Source organism: Hippopotamus amphibius, chromosome 2, assembly GCF_030028045.1.
Source record: "Hippopotamus amphibius kiboko isolate mHipAmp2 chromosome 2, mHipAmp2.hap2, whole genome shotgun sequence".
NCBI lineage: Eukaryota > Metazoa > Chordata > Mammalia > Artiodactyla > Hippopotamidae > Hippopotamus > Hippopotamus amphibius.
The window spans coordinates 175,221,799-175,240,113 of NC_080187.1; the positions used below are offsets into that span (position 1 = coordinate 175,221,799).

Here is an 18,315-nt window from a genome sequence, read left to right on the forward strand (position 1 = left end):
TTAAAAATTAAAAAAATAAAATTACATTTAAAAAAGTAATATTTGAAGGTTAATTTGACAATAATGGACATGACAGATTGAAGGGGAGAGAGACTGCAGACAAAGTACATAGTTTGAGTGACTATAATATGTATAACCTAGGTATAAGGCAATAAAGACAGGAAGCAAAATAATATTAGGAAAAGAAAGGAAGAGATTAATATAAGAACATTTTAAAGGAAGTAACTATATCACTTCCTGGTTGATCACCTTGCTTGAGCAATATTTGCCAGTTTTTTACACTGTGAAGTTATTTTTCAATTGCTCCACTTTTCTGTACTGTTCTTTTTGGAAGCAAGTCATCCCACGGTGGGTAGGGGAGTTATGCCCCTCCTCCTAGAGGGAATAGCACCTAAATAAACTACTGGGAATACTCTGTATGGAAGAGCTGTCTTCTCTCCCCCATTTATTTATTTATCCAAATACATTTATATCAGTGTGGACTCATGGATATTTATTTTATGCTTTGGATACGATCCAATAGTAAATTATTCTGTTGTTCAAATTGTTCTAGTTTTGGTCATCAGGAGTTCTTTCAGTTGCCTCTTGCGTCCCTTTGACATTTTGTATTTTGGGGGTTTTATTAGCAGTTTTGTTTTTTTGTTTGTTTGTTTTCATACTGTCTTACTTTTTGACATTACAAGGTACTCCACGTACATCTTATATTCACTTCTTCAATCCTAAAATTAGCCATTCCTTCAAGGATCCTGGTTCTTTTTATTGGAGAATGCAATTTAGAAACCAAGATTTGAATACTGATTGCATTTATTGCTTCTGGAATGTCATTGCTTCAGGGCCTTCTCAGAACAGAGCTACGAAGTTGATGTATGCCAACTCGTGTATACACACATATCTGTAATTATTTCTATATATCAATCAGTATTATTTTAAGCCAAATCTATACTGATATGTATAACTTTAAACCACATGGTTTATCCTAGCCTTTTCCTTTGCTTATCGGCAACCTCTCACTCCAATAGTGAGAAACCTGGCTCTCACCATCCACAATTCGTTTCCTTATTTGTTCAGTCCCAGTATAGATATACAGCAGTTTCCGCTTAACTCATACCCCCATGGGAAACAACTTATCGACTAGAGTACAGTTTTTATATACAGTTCCTTTTGTCCTTAGTCTTGCAGTTTCCAGTAACTTCCAAAGTTACTGTTTTAGTCTGTTTGGTCTGCTCTAACAAAAATACCGTAAACTGGGTGGCTTATAAACAATAGAAATTTATGTCTCACAGTTCTGGAGGCTGGGTAGTTCAAGATCAAGGCACATGTACATTTGACATCCAGTGAGAGTCACTTTTTGGTTCATAGATGACTATCTTCTTGCTATAATCTCACATGGCAGAAGGGCTGAGGGAGTTCTCTGAAGTCTTGGGCACTAATCCCATTCATAAGGGCTCCATCTTCATGGCCTAATCACTTCCCAAAGGCCCTATCTGCTAATATCACTATATTAGGGATTAAGATTTCAATATATGTCTTGGGGGTGGGGGGAGGCACATAAACATTTAGTCTATAGCAATTACTTAGGTCTCTTCAGTATCCCCTTCAGTGAGGTTTTGACATACAGTCAGATTTTTTTTTAAGTTATTCTTAGAAGTGGAGTTGGTGATTCAAAGGGAGTGTATATTTTATTTTATTTTAAATGTATTTATTTATTGGCTGCATTATGTTTTCATTGCTGCATGTAGGCTTTCCCTAGTTGCGGCAAGTGGGGGCTACTCTGCATTGTGGTGTGTGGGCTAGTCATTGTGGTGGCTTCTCTTGTTGTGGAGCATGGGCTCTAGATGCACAGGCTTCAGTAGTTATGGCACTTGGACTCGGTAGTTGTGGCTTGCAGGCTCTAGAGCACAGGTTCAGTAGTTATGGCGCACAGGCTTAGTTGCTCCATAGCATGTGGGATCTTCCAGGACCAGGGATCGAACCTGGGTCCCCTGCATTTGCAGGCAGATTCTTAACCACTGTGGCACCAGGGAAGTCCTTTTAAATATATATATATATATATATATATATATATATATATATATATATATATATTTACTTATTTTGGCTGTGCCAAGTCAGTTACTACATGCAAGATCTTCATTTCAGCTTGCAGAATCTTTAGCTGTAGCATGTGGACTTAACTGTGGCATGCGAACTCTTAGTTGCAGCATGCAGGCTTCTTAGTTGTGGCATGCATATAGGATCTAGTTCTCTGACCAGGGATCAAACTCAGGCCCCCTGCCTTGGGTGCATGTAGTCTTAACCACTGGACCACTAGGAAAGTCCCACAGTCAGATTCTTTTCTCACAGTCTGCCCTCCATCCTGGGATCCCCTCACCCTCTTGGTTAATTTTTTTAAATTTACATATATTAAGATTCACTTTTTGTGTTGGTTTTTGGCAAATGGACAGTGTCATGTATGTACCACTACAATACCATACAGAAGAGTTTCATAGCTCTAAAAAGTCTCTTGCACATCATCTAGCCAACCCATCCCCTTCCACAACTCCTGATAACCACTGATCTCATTTCTGTTTCTGTAGTTTTGCCTTTACCAGTGTATAATATTAATGGAATCACACAGTATATAGTCTTTTCAGACTGGTTTCTTTCACACAGCAATAACATTTAAGATTCATCAATGGATTAATAGCTTGTTACTTTTGATTGCAAGATGGTATTCCATAGTATGATATACCAAAGTTTGTGCATTCATTTACCTATTGAGGGAAATCTTAGTTTCTTCCAATTTGGTGGGATTATTAACAGAGCCACTATAAACATTGGTGTGCAGGTTTCTGTATGGACATAACTTTTCAGATTAGTTGGGTAAATACCTAGGAGCATGAATGCTGGGTTGTATGGTGGGTCTTTATTTAGCTTTAAAAGAAACTGTCAAACTGTCTGCCAAAGTGGTACATTATTTTGCATTCCTACTAGAAATATTCCTATTGCTCCACATCTTCACTGCACTTGTATCCCTTGACTTTTGACACCACTTCTCATTATTCAGAATAGTGTTCAATAGTGAGAAAATGGTGTCAGGAGTAGTGAATGCATACACTGGATGAAATACACTCCATTTCAACCTTTTTTTTCACTTTGTTTCCAAAATCAAATAGTAATGTTCATTGCAGGGCCAGGACCTGGGGAAGCCTCTCTTTTTCCTTCGTCCCAAGGAAAAAGAATCAATATTGTAAAAATGACTATACTACCCAAAGTAATCTACAGATTCAATGCAAGCCCTATCAAACTACCAATGACAGGACTTCCTAGGTGGCACAGTGGTAAAGAACCACCTGCCAATGCAGGACACGGGTTCGAGCCCTGCCCTGGGAAGACTGCACATGCCACAGAGCAACTAAGCCCGTGCACCACAGCTAATGAGCCTGTGCCCTAGAGCCTGTAAGTCACAACTATTGAGCCCATGTGCCGCAACTACTGAAGCCCATGCGCCTAGGGCCCGTGCTCCACAAGAGAAGCCACTACAATGAGGAGCCTGCCCACCACTATGAAGAGTAGCCCCCGCTTGCAGAAACTAGAGAAAGCCCGTGTGCAGCAATGAAGACCCAACACAGCCAATAAATAAAATAAATGAATTTTTTAAAAAAAAACTTCTCTGTGTTTAAAAAAAAACAAAAACTAACAATGACATTTTTCACAGAATTAGATCAAAAAATTTTACAATTTGTTTGGAAACACAAAAGACCCCAAATAGCCAAAGCAATCTTGAGAAAGAAGAATGGAGCAGGAGGAATCAGTCTCCCAACTTCAGACTATACTACAAGGCTACAGTAATCAAGACAGTATGGTACTGGCACAAAAACAGACATATAGATCAATGGCACAGGATAGAAAGCCCAGAGATAAACACGCTCATCTATGGTCACCTAGTCTATGACAAAGGAGGCAAGAATATACAATGGAGCAAAGACAGCCTCTTCAATAAGTGGTGCTGGGAAAACTGGACAGCTACATGTGAAAGAATGAAATTAGAACATTCCCTAACACCATACACAAAAATAGGCTCAAAATGGATTAAAGAGCTAAATGTAAGGCCAGACACTATAAAATTCTTAGAGGAAAACATGGGGAAAACACCCTTTGACATAAATCACAGCAAGATCTTTCTTTGACCTATCTCCTAGAGTAATGAAAATAAAAACTAAAATAAACAAATGGGACCTAATTAAATGTAAAAGCTTCTGCAAAGGAAAGGAAAGGAAACCATAAATAAGACAAAAAGACAACCCTAAGAATGGGAGAAAATATTTCCAAACAAAGCAGCTGACAAGGAACTATTCTCCAAAATATACAAACAGATCATGCAACTCAATATCCAAAAAACAAACAACTCAATCAAAAAATAGGGGAAGACCTAAATAGACATTTCTCCAAAGAAGACATACAGATGGCCAGAGGCACATGAAAAGATGCTCAACATTATTAATTATTAGAGAAATGCAGATAAAAACTACAATGAGGTATCACCTCACACAAGTCAAAATGGGCATCATCAAACAATCTACAAATAATAAATGCTGGAGAGGGTGTGGAGAAAAGGGAACTCTCTTGCACTGTTGGTGGGAATGTAAACTGACACAGCCACTATGGAGAACAGTATGGAGGTTCCTTAAAAAATGAAAAATTGATCTACTATATGACCCAGCAATCCCACTACTGGGCATATACCCTGAGAAAACCATAACCCCAAAAGACACATGTACCCCAATGTTTATTGCAGCACTATTTACAATAGCCAGGATATAGAAACAATCTAAATGTCCATCAACAGATGAACAGATAAAGAAGATGTGTATACACACACACACACACACACACACACACACACAGTAGAATCTTAGCCATAAAAAGTAACAAAACTGGGTCATTTGTAGAGACATGGATGGACCTAGAGTCTGTCACACAGAGTGAAGTTTAATTCAGAAAGAGAAAAACAAATATTGTGTATTAATGCATATATGTGGAATCTAGAAAAATGGTACAGATGAAACTATTTGTAGGACCGATATAGAGACACAGATGTAAAGAATGGACATTTGGTCACAGGTGGGAGAGGGTAGAGTGGGATAAATTGGGAGATTAGGATTGACATATATACACTACCATGTGTAAAATAGGTAGCTAATGGGAACTTGCTGTATAGCACAGGGAGCTCAGCTCTGTGCTCTGTGGTGACCTAGATGGGTGAGATGGGGAGGGTGGGAGGGAGGTCCAAGAGGGAGGAGGTATATTTATACATATAGCTGATTCACTCTGTTGTACAGCAGAAACTAACACAACATTGTAAAGCAATTATACTCCAGTGAAGATCTGGAAAAAAAAAGGAAAAAAATTCTCATGAGAAAGGGAGGCTATTAAAGTTCGAATGGTTACATTAGGTTTTCTTTTGGAAGCATTGCAAGACAACAGTGCTGGTGTCCTTCACTTCATGGTTTTGGTAGTGAGAGACATATTTCAACTTCCTCTAAGATAGATAATTTTCCTAAAAATATGTAATGGGATTTGTGGTTTGCTGTTTTGATAATTGTGTAAATAAAAATACAACAGAATAAAGAATAATCAATAGGGTGCGATATTGTTAAAAATAAAACAGGAAAAAAAAACAGGTCTTGATTTCATTGATTTTTTTCTATTGTTTTTTGGAGGAGAGTGTTATTTTAGTTCTGTTCTGATCTTTATTATTTCCTTCATTCTGCTGGCCTTGGGCTTTGTTATTCTTTTTCTAATTCTTTAGATGTTGAGTTAGGTTGTTTATTTGAGATTTTTCTTGATTCTTGAGGTAGGCCTGTATCACTATAAACTTCCCTCATAGAACTGCTTTGCTGCATCCCGTAGATTTGGGAAAGTTGGGTTTCTATTTTCATTTTTCTCAACATATTTTCTGATTTCCTCTTTGATTTTTTTATTAACCTACTGTTTGTGTTTTTTCCATTTTTCTTTCTGTAACTGATTTCTAGTTTCATACTGTTGTGGTCAGAAAAGATGCTTGATATAATTTCAATCTTCTTAAATTTATCAAGGCTTGTTTTGTGGCCTAGCTTGTGCTCTGTCCTGGAGAACATTCTATGAACCACTTGAAAAGATGTGAATTCTGCTAGATTTGAATGGAATGTCCTGTAGATATCTGTTAAGTCTATCTGGTCTAATGCGTCATTTAAAGCCACAATTTCCTTATTGATTTTCTTTCTGATGATCTATTCATTGATGTAAGTGGGGTGTTAAAATCCCCTACTATTATTGTATTACTGTCATTTTCTCCCTTTTTGTTTTTTATTGTTTACTTTATGTGTGTAGGTGCTCCTATAGTAGATGCATATGTTTGCAAATGTTATCATCTCTTTTGTATTGATCCTTTTATCATAATATAATGGCCTTTTTTGTCTTTTGTTATAGACTTTGTTTTAAAGTCTACTTTGTCTGACATAAGTATTGCTACCCCAGCTTTTTTTCATTTCCATTTCCATGAAATGTCTTTATTCATCCCCTTACTTTCAGTCTGTGTGTGTTTTTAGCTCTGAAGTGAGTCTCTTGTAGGCAGCATATAGATGGGCCTTATTTTTTTTATCCAATTAGCCACCCTATGTCTTTTGTTTGGAGCATTTAGTCCATTGACTTTAAAATGATTATTGATAGGTATGTACTCATTGCCATTTTGTTACTTGTTTCCTGGTTGTTTTTGTAGTTCTCCTCTGTTTTTTCTCTTCTTTTAGTCTCTTCCCTTGTGGTTTGATAATTTTCTTTAGTGTTATGTTTTTGTGTTCTCCTGTAAGTTTTTAATTTGTAGTTCCCATAGGGTTTGTATATGTTGACCTATAACCATACAGATCAACTTTTTTTTTATATAAATTTATTTATTTATTTAATTGGCTGTGTTGGGTCTTTTTTGCTGTGCACGGGCCTTCTTTAGTTGCGGTGAGTGGGGGCTACTCTTCGTTGTGGTGCGCAGGCTCCTCATTGCCATGGCTTCTCTTGTTGTAGAGCATGGGCTTTAGGCACGTGGGCTTCTGTAGTTGCAGCACATGGGCTCAATAATTGTGGCACATGGGCTTAGTTGCTCCGAGGTATGTGGGATCTTCCTGGAGCAGGGATCAAACCCGTGTCCCCTGCATTCGCAGGCAGGTTCTTAACCACTGCGCCACCTAGGAAGCCCTAGGTTAACTTGTTTTAAATGACAGTCATTTAATTCAAAAACATTCTTTAAAAATCTACATTTTTTTACTCCCCCACCTAGATTTTGTGTTTTTGATGTCATATTTTACATCTTTAGGTTTATCCCTTAACTGTTTATTGTAGTTGTATTTACTTTTTACAGTTTGTGTCTTTTAAGCTTTGTACTAGCTTAATTAAGTGGTTGGTCCACTGCTTTTAATATATTTTTGCCTTTACCCATGGGATTTTTCCCTTTCTATATTTTCTTATTTCTTGTTATAGCCTTTGCTTTTTTACTTAAGAAAGACCCTTTAACATTTCTTTTAAGGTCGGTTTAGTGGTGATGAACTCTTAGTTTTTGCTTGTCTGGGAAATGCTTTGTCTCTCCTTCAATTATGAATGATGACTTTGCTGTGTACGGTATCTTAAGTTGTATGTTTTCTGCCTTTCAGCACATTAAATATAATATCCCCCTCCCTTCTGGCCTGCAAAACTTCTGCAGAAAAATCAGCTGATAGCCATAGCAGTGTTCCCTTGTATGTGATTCTTTGTTTTTCTCTTACTGACTTAAAACAATTTTTTTTAATCTCTAACTTTTGCCATTTTAATTAGGATATGTCTTGATCTGTATCTTGTTTGGAACTCTGCATAGGGACACTTGTTAGTATGCTTGATGTTGTCTCAGAGATTCTTTAAACTATCCTTCATATATTTTTTCTTTTTGCTGTTCTGATTGGGTGATTTCCACTACTCTAGCTTCCAGATTGCTTATGCACTTTTCTGTATCACCTAATCTGCTGTTAATTCCTTCTAGTGCATTTTTCATTTCAGTAATTGGATTCTTCAGTCCTAACTGGTACTTTTTAATATTTCTAGATCTTTTTGGAAGTTCTTGCTGCATTCATATATTCTTTTCCCAAGTTCAGTTAGCATTTTTATTACTATTGCTTTGAACTCTTTATCAGGTAAACTATTTATCTCTGTTTCAGTAGGGATTTTTCCCTGGGGTTTTATCTTATTCTTTCATTTCAAATATATTCCTCTATCCTTTCATTTTAGCTTTCTCTGTTCGTCACTACAAAATTAGGTGAAACATTTCCCTATCCCAGACTTGAAGGCATTTCCTTGTGTGGAAGTGTCCCTATGCAGTCTGCATGTGACCAATGGCTTGGGTGGGAGGGCTGGATCTGAAGTGAGCACAGGACTTACCTTTTCCTGGGGCACACTGGCAGCTGCCACCTTGATGGGAGATAACAGTCAGAGGAGCTAGAGCTAGAGTCAAGTTCAAGCTGGGGTTTCTCCTATGCTCAGTGGTGGTAACTGCCCTATGGGGGTGGAATGCTGCCCTACTGAGGGACTAGAGCTGGACACCTGAGGCAATTGGGCTTGTTATTAGAGAGTAGCAGTCTCTACCTTGGCTGGGGATGTGGCCAGGGCTCAAGGGCTTGGGATTGCATTTCTGAGCTGGTTCTGCTCCTCCTCCCAGCCTCTGGTGCATGCACTGTGGTTAGAGGCAGGGTCAGTGAATGAGGGTTTCGAGCCATAGTAATTAACTGGCCCTGTTGCTTTACTGGTGCACGTGCACAAACAGTGACAATGGTGATCTCTGCCTTGGCTAGAGGCACAGATGGGCCCTGATCTGGCTTGGCCCTTTCCCAAGTGTCAGAGGACATGGTAACAATGGTGGCTTCTGCCTTAGCAGGGAGCAGCACTGGAGCAGGAGGGGCTAAAGCAGGAGCTCTATGAGGGCTGGGGGACACACTGGGTAGGTCCTAGCAGGCTGTCCAAATACTAGCCAGTTTTCAATCTGGTGCCTCTACATTGGGACTGGAAATAAGCAAGTCCATTCCCACTCTTCAGTAATGGAGTCTGGGTTTCTTACAGTCCTCTGGTATGTCCCACTGTTTTTCTTTTCTTTTCTTTTTTTAATAATTTTTTTTCATTTTTATTTTATTGTGGTAAGAAGAGTTAGCATGAGATATACCTTCTTAACATATTTTTAATTAATTAATTTATTTATTTATTGGCTGCGTTGGGTCTTCATTGTTGCACACGAGCTTTCCCAAGTTGTGGTGAGCAGGGGCTACTCTTCATTGTGGTGCATGGGCTCCTCATTTTGGTGGCTTCTCTTGTTGAAGAGCACAGGCTCCAGGCAAGTGGGCTTCAGTAGTTGCAGCACAGTGGCTCAAGAGTTGTGGCTCACAGGTTCTAGAGTGCAGGCTCAATAGTTATGGAGCATGGGCTTAGTTGCTCCATGGCATGTGGGATCGTCCTGGAGCAGGGCTCAAACCCACAACCCTGCATTGGCAGGTGGATTCTTAATCACTGTACCACCTAGGAAGTCCCCCCCACCACTGGTTTTCAAACCAGCTAAGAGGGCTCATCTTCTCAGTGTCAGCCTCCAGTGCTGGGGTGCCTAATATATGACTCAAATTGATACCAAGCAGGGTCCTGTGGGGTTCCTGGGCAGGAAGCCTTTCTGTGTCCCCTATTTCTTTGATTATAGGAAAACAGCCTTCATTCAGCCTCCATGACCTTCCCTGAGTTCCAATGGGCAGATTCAAGCAGTTGTTAATTAGTGAAGGGAGAGGATGCACTGAGACCTGGGAGAAACAGGCAAGAGCAGCCTTGGGGCAGGTCCTGTTTCCCCAGCAACAATACACACAACAACATCTTTGAGCTATTTTGCAGAAGTTGAAACCCCCTCCAGGAGGGAAAAGTTAATGATTAATGAGGGTATGCTGCCCACAAGCATGTAGACCCCAGACCAGTTGGACTTGAAAGTTGATGATTCTGACTTCTACTTACTTCACCACCAACCCATCAGAAGAACACAAGACTGTTACTGCCTTGATTCTTATTGCCTACCTCTGACCACGAGCCTCAACTATAAGACCTCTCCCTATTTCCCAGAGAGGGGAGCACAGTTCTTGAGGTGCTAGCCTACTGTGCTCCCCCTTTGCCTGGCCAGGTAATAAAGCTATTGCTTTCTACTCCTCCGAAGCTCTGTCTTCATATTTCTATTCAGCATGGGTGAACAGAAGCCAGGTTTTTCTCAGCAGCAAAATCCCTCACTCCTCTGAGAAGATCTTTGAATCTGTGATATCTCCCTCCTATTCTGCATCACTTGCTAGGGGTACGGGTCCTGACTAGATCTGATGCCAAAAGCTCAGCTTCTCTGTACACCGGTGCTGAATTGGTGCTGAATCGAATCTTGGAGACAGAGTTTTGGGTGAAATAGAAAAGGATAGTTTTACTACTTTGCCAGGCAAAGGGGAACACAGCAGACTCCTGCCTTGAAAAACTATGTGTCCCAACCCAGGAGGATTTGATGAGGAGTTTTATAACAATACTCCCCAAGGGTGGGGTCTCTGACAAGATTAGGGTGTGTGCAGGACCTGCACTCCCTTAATTTCATCTCAGGTGGTCAGTCTCCTAATCTTGATGAGCTTCTCTGGTCCCTTTAATCTTGCCTCAGGTGGTTTCCTGGCTGCTCCTCCCTTGATTAGCAACTGTTAATCTGCCCTTTGGAACTCAGGGAAGGTCGGGGAGGCTGGAGTCTTACCTATAAGAAACCAGGGGACAAAAAGGCCCCTGTGCCTGGGCCCCACAGGGCCCCTCTCAGTTTCAGATTGCATTTCCTCCTCCTACCAGACTCTGTGTAGTTCTTTCTTTACAGCCTTGGTTGTAGAAGAACCATTCCACTAGTCTTCAAGTTAGTCACAGCAAGAGTTCCTTTATACGTAGTTGTAGGTTTGATGTGTTCTAGTGGGGAGGTGAGGTTGATCCTGCCTGTGGGTTTTTTTCTATTGTCCATGAATCTACTTTAACTTTTTGCACACAAGGAGTACAGTTATAATGGTTTTAGTGTTTTTATTCTGCGTGTGTTCCGGGTCAATTTCAACTGATTGATTATTCTCCTCATTATGATTTGTGTTTTCTTGCTTCCTCCCATGCTTAGTAATCTTTGATTGGATGCCAGATATTGTGAATTTTACTTCGTTGGTTTACCTTGTATGGATATTTTTGTATTTCTGTAAATCTTCTTGAACATTTTTCTGGGATACGTAAGCTATTTGGAATCATGTTGAACCTTTTGATTTGTTAAACAGGTTCAGAGCAGTAACAGTCTAGGGTTAATTATTTCCCGTTACTGAGGCAAAACCTTCTTGAGGACTTGACCTAATGCTCCATGGAATTTGACATTTTCCAGCATAGCTAGTGGGAGTAAGCACTGTTCCCTCTGATCCTTGTAGGTGGTTCTTTCCCAGCCTCAGGTGATTTTCTCCCACACATGTGATCAACTATACTCTGCTGTGAATACTTGAGGGGAACCCTTTGTAGACCTCCAAGTTTCTGTCTTGAGGCAGCTGTCTCATTTCTGGTACTTTGTCTTATGAACTCATGTTTCCTGGGTCTTCTCATTTCCTCAGTTCCATCTCCTCAACTCAGGTAGTCTTCCAGCTCTTCCTAAGTTCATTGTCCCTTTATTTTGCCTGAAACGTCTCTTAAGACAGTAAGCTGAGTATATCCCAGGGCTCACCATGTTCCTGTCTTTCAAGATCAGTGTATTTTGTTGCCTGCTGTTCAATGTCTTGAAAATAATTTTTCCAGCATTTTGTCAGTTTTTAAAATTTTTCCAGGTAGAAGGGTAAATCAGGTCCATGTCACTCCAACTTGATTGGAAGATTATATAAGTCCTCTTCAAAATTATTTAAAAGCCAAGTCTAAAGTGTTTTTATCTAAACAGTTTCCCTACAGATTTTTGGAGCGAAGCGATCTGTCCTTGCTTTTCTACTGGGAAAATAGATATGCCATAGCGAGTTGCAATCCTGATGAGCATCTGCAGTTAATGATGAAAAAGCTAAGAAATGCATGAGTTGAGTGCAAATGTCATGTAACATAAAAATACTCTGTTAAGGCATAAATTATTTTGTTTTTATTGCTGTAGAATATTGGAAAAGAAAGAGAGAGTCCTTATTTCTGTAACACAAGATGGTGTCTCTAACATGAGACTTTCAGGATCTTAATGGTTAAAAGGTATGTTAATGGCTTTTGTATTCAAGTTTATTTTCTTAATTAATTAATTAATTAATTTGGCTGTGGCACACGGAATCTTTGTTGTGCCATGCAGGATCTCTTTGTTGTGCCATGCAGCATGGGAACTTATTTACACCCTGTGGGATCTAGTTCCCTGACAAGGGATTGAACCTGGGCCCCCTACACTGAGAGCCTGAAGTCTTAGCCGCTGGACCACCAGGGAAGCCCCTGTATTCAATTTTAAATTCTTTAGCTCTCTGAAAGGTGAGAACAAAACAACACTATATTCAATATTCAGAATTTTTTTTCATTTCTACAGAGAATTTAATGATAAAGCAGTCATATCATGTGGTTAATAAACCAAAATAAAATTTTCACAGGCTAACACTATGCCATCTTTATGGTTTGGGGCATACTTCTTTTAGCTTGATAACAATTTCTTTCAGATAATTTTTAACAGAGAGATAAACTGTGATAATATCAAGCAACACCAACATTAAAAAAAAAAAAAAAAAACCTAAGTTTTCTGTTTTAGGACAAATTCAGATAATTTGATTTTTCTAATTTTGTAAAAAGGGTGGAAGACACCTAAAATAAGAACTGAGGTAAATTTTGCTGCCACCATTGAGAGTTGAAGTTTTGATGCAGATGTGTTGAATTTAGAAAAGAAATTCATTCTTTTCTTCCACCTGAGTTTGAGAAGCAATTTCATACTGTTCATATTTTAAAATTATTTTTTCTGTTGTTGGTTTTTTAAATTCATTTTGGGTGTCTTTTGCCATTATAGATTATTATTATGTAATTTATTTCATGTAAGGTTTTCTGTGTACTTGTGTATATGGGTATGTAATTCAGCCTAAGGGTGTGTAATCAAGTCTTTCAATCATTTTCTTTATGCACGTGCTCCTGTTTTGTTTAATAAAGACATTCCTTACTAATTCCAAAATTATGAAAAATACTCTAATATAATTGTATCAATACCCTTGATGTTGTTTTCTAAATATTATTTTGATCTCTAGTCCACCACACATTGTGGAGTGTGTGTGTGTGTGTGCGCGCGCGCACGCTCGCGGTGTATGGAATGAACACTGGAATCTATGTTATTTTTTCTTGATATACAGCCCATTGTCTCAATGGAATGATTTTCCTTTTCCCAAGAAAATCTGTGAGATACTCTATCCTAACATATTCCATACTTCCATATTCGTGCTATTCCTAATCTCTCAGGAGTAAATTATGAAATCAAAACAAACCAATGGCCAAATCTTGGTCTATACCTTATAAGCTCACTTTGATATGACAGAAAAAAATGGGAGACATCAGTGCAATAAATCTTTAAAATCTTTTGTAGAATCATACAATAAAAAACTAAGCAAGTATAAATTTGCAGAAGCCTGAAACCAACTGAGAGAGATCACTGTCATCCAAGATCTGGTTTTGATTCCATTTTTGCAAAATAATGTGTCAAAATTACTCTATATTTGTGATGCTCTGAAGCTTGATTTTCAATTACTGAGGAACTCCTACTTTGTGTCTGTCTACGCTGTGCACCTCTGTAAGATCAAATACTCACATCTTCACAGTGACCCTGAGGGGAAGACGAGTCTTGAATTGAGCAATGAGTGTGAGTTTCAGCGAACCCACTGAACTTATGATCCATAAGGATGACATTTTCCTCCAGCTTTTCTCAAACTGACACCATTCTCGGTTTGGTTATGGGTGTGAAGGTCTGAAGCATAAATATTGCCTCTATATGTTTGTGAAAAATAGAAATTTAAAGCTGGCTAAAGCCCAGTTGTTTCTTCCTGAATTTAATGAAGAGAATACTCTGGGATTTACTCACAAAGGTAAATCTAATCCTAAGTACTGAATGTTTAGACTCTCTCTTTGCTCAGCCACTCAAACTAAGGAACTGACGTTTCCTGATGCTGATAAAACGTGGAAGTTTACTGATATCAAAATGAGGCATTCTGAGAAATTGGCACTGAGTATTTAGGAAGACGCCCAAACCAGCTCTTCAAAGGCCGTTTCTTCAATGACACTCCCTTAGAGTTATTTATTTTAACTTTGAGATGTTGACAACTTTCATGATAACCATAAAAAATAAATCATTCAGAAATAACAGTTTAAAAAGCTTTTGTTTTGAGCTCCCCCTCCCTCAATATGTAATCTTTGTTTCCATCAATTGGGACCCCATGGCAGATATAGTTGAGTGTTCTGATTTTCCCCAGCCTTTTCTAATGGACATTAGCTACTGTTGTTTTTGGTGTCCTTGCCTTTGTTTTGTTGTAGGGGAACAATCCTTCTATCAGCAATTGGAATTCTGCTGCGGTTGTAACTGTGTGATTTTGCCTTTACTTCTCAAAGAAGGACATGAGCTTCAGGTTGAGCAATCAGAGGAGCTCACATTCCTGGAGTTACTTGTGTGACAGAAACAAGGCCAATCAGAAAGGTTGTTTTCTATGCTGGATGAACGTGGGCGAGGACGGCACTTCTTACACTGACCCTAAATAGTGTCTATAAAGGTGATAATGATTTTCCCTGCCATTCCATGGAGAGTCCCTGCCTAAGCATGAAGTTAGCATAGAAAGCAGAGTGGAGTGAGAGAGAAAACAAGAGTCTAGTGAAGGATTTGATTTCTTCACCCTGCTGTGCATCCCGGACGTCTGTCTCTGTGAGTCAGTACAGGTCCTCCTGGGTTGAAGTTAATTTGTGTGGTACTCCTGTCACTTGTAACCACATATTCCCATTACTGTAATATTGCAAATATTCTGTACCTGTAAAATTTCATTGATTAATATATTTGTATATTCCGGAAAACAATCCATTCTAAGAACATATAATTCTGTGAATACAGAACACTGATTATGTCAAAGATTAGCTCTTATGGTTATTATTGTGGTGGTGCTTTTGTCATTTCTATGAACACGTTAGCCTCAAATTAAACTTTTCCTAAATTGTGGGGCATTTATATTTTCAAATTTCAACTTTTTGTCCCTATGAAGTAAAATGTGCTGGCTATATTGCCACATAAATCATTACTGCTTAGAATTCTAGCTATTAAAACTGGGGCGGGGTGGGAGGAGAATCAGCTTTTTAAAGCTGTTTATTACACTTACCAAGGGTTTCATTGTCACCAGAAATACAGGACTGCCCACCTTCTCACATTCTCCCAGCAGCGAGTTGGGAAAGTATCATAATTATTACCAATTTGAAAGATACAAATTTAGTTTTTCTTTTGTGATTGAGGCTGTGTCATTATTACATGATCATTGTCCTTTGATGCCTCATTGTAAGATCTATTTAAAAACCCTGCTTTTCCTTTTTTAAAAGTCATTTACTTTAAAACACCACCTAAGAATCCCTCTGAGAGATATATTTACAAACCTGAGGAGCCGTTGACTCATCTCAATTTGTTTTTAAATTGTGGATAAATACAGAGCCCTGACCTGGGGCTCAGAACGTGCATTTTAGGAGGAGAGACTCTAGACAGACAAGCTCTCTCAGGTCCTTCCCAGCCTATAAATCTAAGCTGCCTTAACCCTCCCAAGCAAGTTTAAAAGCAGAGAGGAAAAGTAGGACCCAGACAGAAATCTGTACACCCATGTTCAAAGCAGTGTAATTCACAGCAGCCAAAAGGTGAAAGCAGCTCATCTCAGTCTCTTTCCAGAAAAGTTACTGAAAGGGACTAACACTTTCCCCACTTTGGGGGGATGTTTTCTTGATCATAAGTACATTTTTATGTATAGTGAGAAAATGCTTCTCAAACGTTAGTGGGCTAAGACTCACCTTGTGAATTTGTTTGAAGTGCAAATTTTACAGTCCATTCACAGAGGGAGCATGTGAGCCTTCTCTCTGCCTCTCTCCCCACTACTGTCTTGACCTCCTGTCCTCCTTTACCCATCCCCCCTGCCCTTCATCTCTCTCTTGCTCTCTTCCTCATTCTTCCTTGTTTCCTCCTCTCTCTCTTCTCACCTTTGTCTCTCCCCTTTCCACAGTTTTCTAGATTGACTGCAGGTCTTGTAAGGTCACTTTATAGTCAATATTTTACAGGTATTGAAATAGATTATGCATTCTCAATTTTAAAATCGTGCATAGTCTTAGAGCTCAGAACAGTAGTAGGTGGTAGAAATGGGCCCTACACAGGAACAGAAGGCCCAATGTCACAGTGGAACATAGCTCCTTTTCTCTTGTATTCCCTTCAGGAAAATATGGGGACTCTGATCAACACAAAGGCTCTATTTCTGCTGTTCCTGCTGCTGAAGCCACTCCAGTTCGTAGGGATAAATGACTATAATTTCTCACCTGAAAAACAAGAAGAATTCGAAGATTATATGGAGGACTTACTTAGTACAGGGCCTACCAAACCACCTAGCAAAGATACATTTAAAAAGCGTGTCATTATTGATGCTGAAAGACCATTAACTGATCCAGAATACTGTACTGAAGAAATAAGGATGAAAAATGTTCACAATAAGTTATTTTGTGTTAAAGAACATTTCTTCCTCCTAGCATCATATGAGGACATTCAAGAGCTTTGTTTCCACATGTTTGTGCAATGCAGCAATGGAATTAGGAAATGTCACAGGAGCTGGAAAGTGATAGAAGGTGTGCACTGTGTTTTAACCAGTGGGGACAAGATGCCATCCTGTAAATACGAATCTTCTCGCAAGGAAGGATTCGTCCTTGTCACTTGTCGATGGCAAAATGATATCGGACAAATTATTCCTGATTCTGTAAATGGCATTGTAACGATAAAGTGTTAGCTACCAATAAGGTAGCTTCCTCCCACCGTTCTAGAAGCATATTCTCTAAGACAGTAGAGCAAGAAGAGAGAATCCTATCCTTACTGATCCTTACAAGTCAAACTTGACAATGGGAATTTTGGTCCCATTCATTTGAATCACCCACCACCTGCCCTTTTTCCCCTTACACCAGGCAAAAGCAAGGTGGCTGGATGTTAACCAGATGGTGCCCTCAGATGTGGTTTCAAACACGTCATACAGTTTAGCACATTTTGAATGTGTTATGAGGATGAATGCCTGCAGGGAAAGGATGACCAACAGCAAGAGGAACAGGAAGTGGTTGCCTGCAGTGTGCTCCAAAGTTGTATTCATGTGAATCTCTGGTTCAGTAGAAATAATAAAGTGCATTGACGTAGCAAGGTGGCTCTGGTATGCTTATGTGGGGTTTCTGGGTTTGCACTATTCTTTCTCTGTGACAGAATTTGCAACAAAAAGAATTGGGAGCCCCCTGAGAAATTGTACAATTCATCTTCCTAATGCTATATTTGTAGAATTTCCACTTGTTCTCTTCTTTCCATACAACACAATCCTCATGGGAACAAGAAAGTGTAGATTCTAATAGGAGTCATCTCAGGATAAAAACCTAAATATTCAGAATAGCAAAGTCCCCCAAATACTTTTAAATTGTCCAATGCTGCTTTTTGGATTCCCACATCTTTGTTTTCTTTTTTATTTTCTTTTCTTTTTAAAATTTTATTGCAGTATAGTCAATTTACAATGTTGTGTTAGTTTCAGGTGTACAGTAAAGTGAATCTATTATACTTTTACATATATCCAGTTTTTTTAAGATTCTTTTCCCATATAGGCCATAACAGAGTATTGAGTAGAATTCCTTGTGCTATAGATCCTTTTTTGTTATCTGTTTTATATATAGTAGTGTGTATATGTCAATCCCAATCTTCAAATTTATCCCTCCCACATCTTTGTTTTAGCTTAGACATCACTGTTGAAACTACACACAATTCCTCACTTTCTGACATAGTCACATTTATTCACCATTCCTTTTCCTCACCTTCCAGTAGCTGTGCTTTCCACTTCCAAAGGAGGCTGCAGATCCAGCATGAGAAAAGAAATCTATCTATCTGTCTATAACTTCTCTCTCTTTGTAAAATTCTTTAATATATTTTGATCGTTATTCCCTGTAACTCAGCGTTCCCCAAACTTTTTGGCACCAGGAACCGGTTTTGTGGAAGACAATTTTTCCATGGATGAGGGAGGTTCAGGAGGTAATGTGAGCAATGGGGAGTGATGGGGAGCAGCAGAT

General features: G+C 39.0%; 1 protein-coding gene across 1 annotated transcript; it reads left to right on the plus strand.

The window, feature by feature from the left end:
- Positions 1-16,390: 16,390 nt before the first annotated feature.
- On the plus strand, positions 16,391-17,012 carry RNASE9 (ribonuclease A family member 9 (inactive)). Its single transcript, XM_057720768.1, has one exon. It carries the CDS (start codon positions 16,407-16,409, stop codon positions 17,010-17,012), a length of 606 nt encoding a protein of 201 aa, XP_057576751.1. The 5' UTR covers positions 16,391-16,406.
- The last annotated feature ends 1,303 nt before the right edge of the window (positions 17,013-18,315 follow it).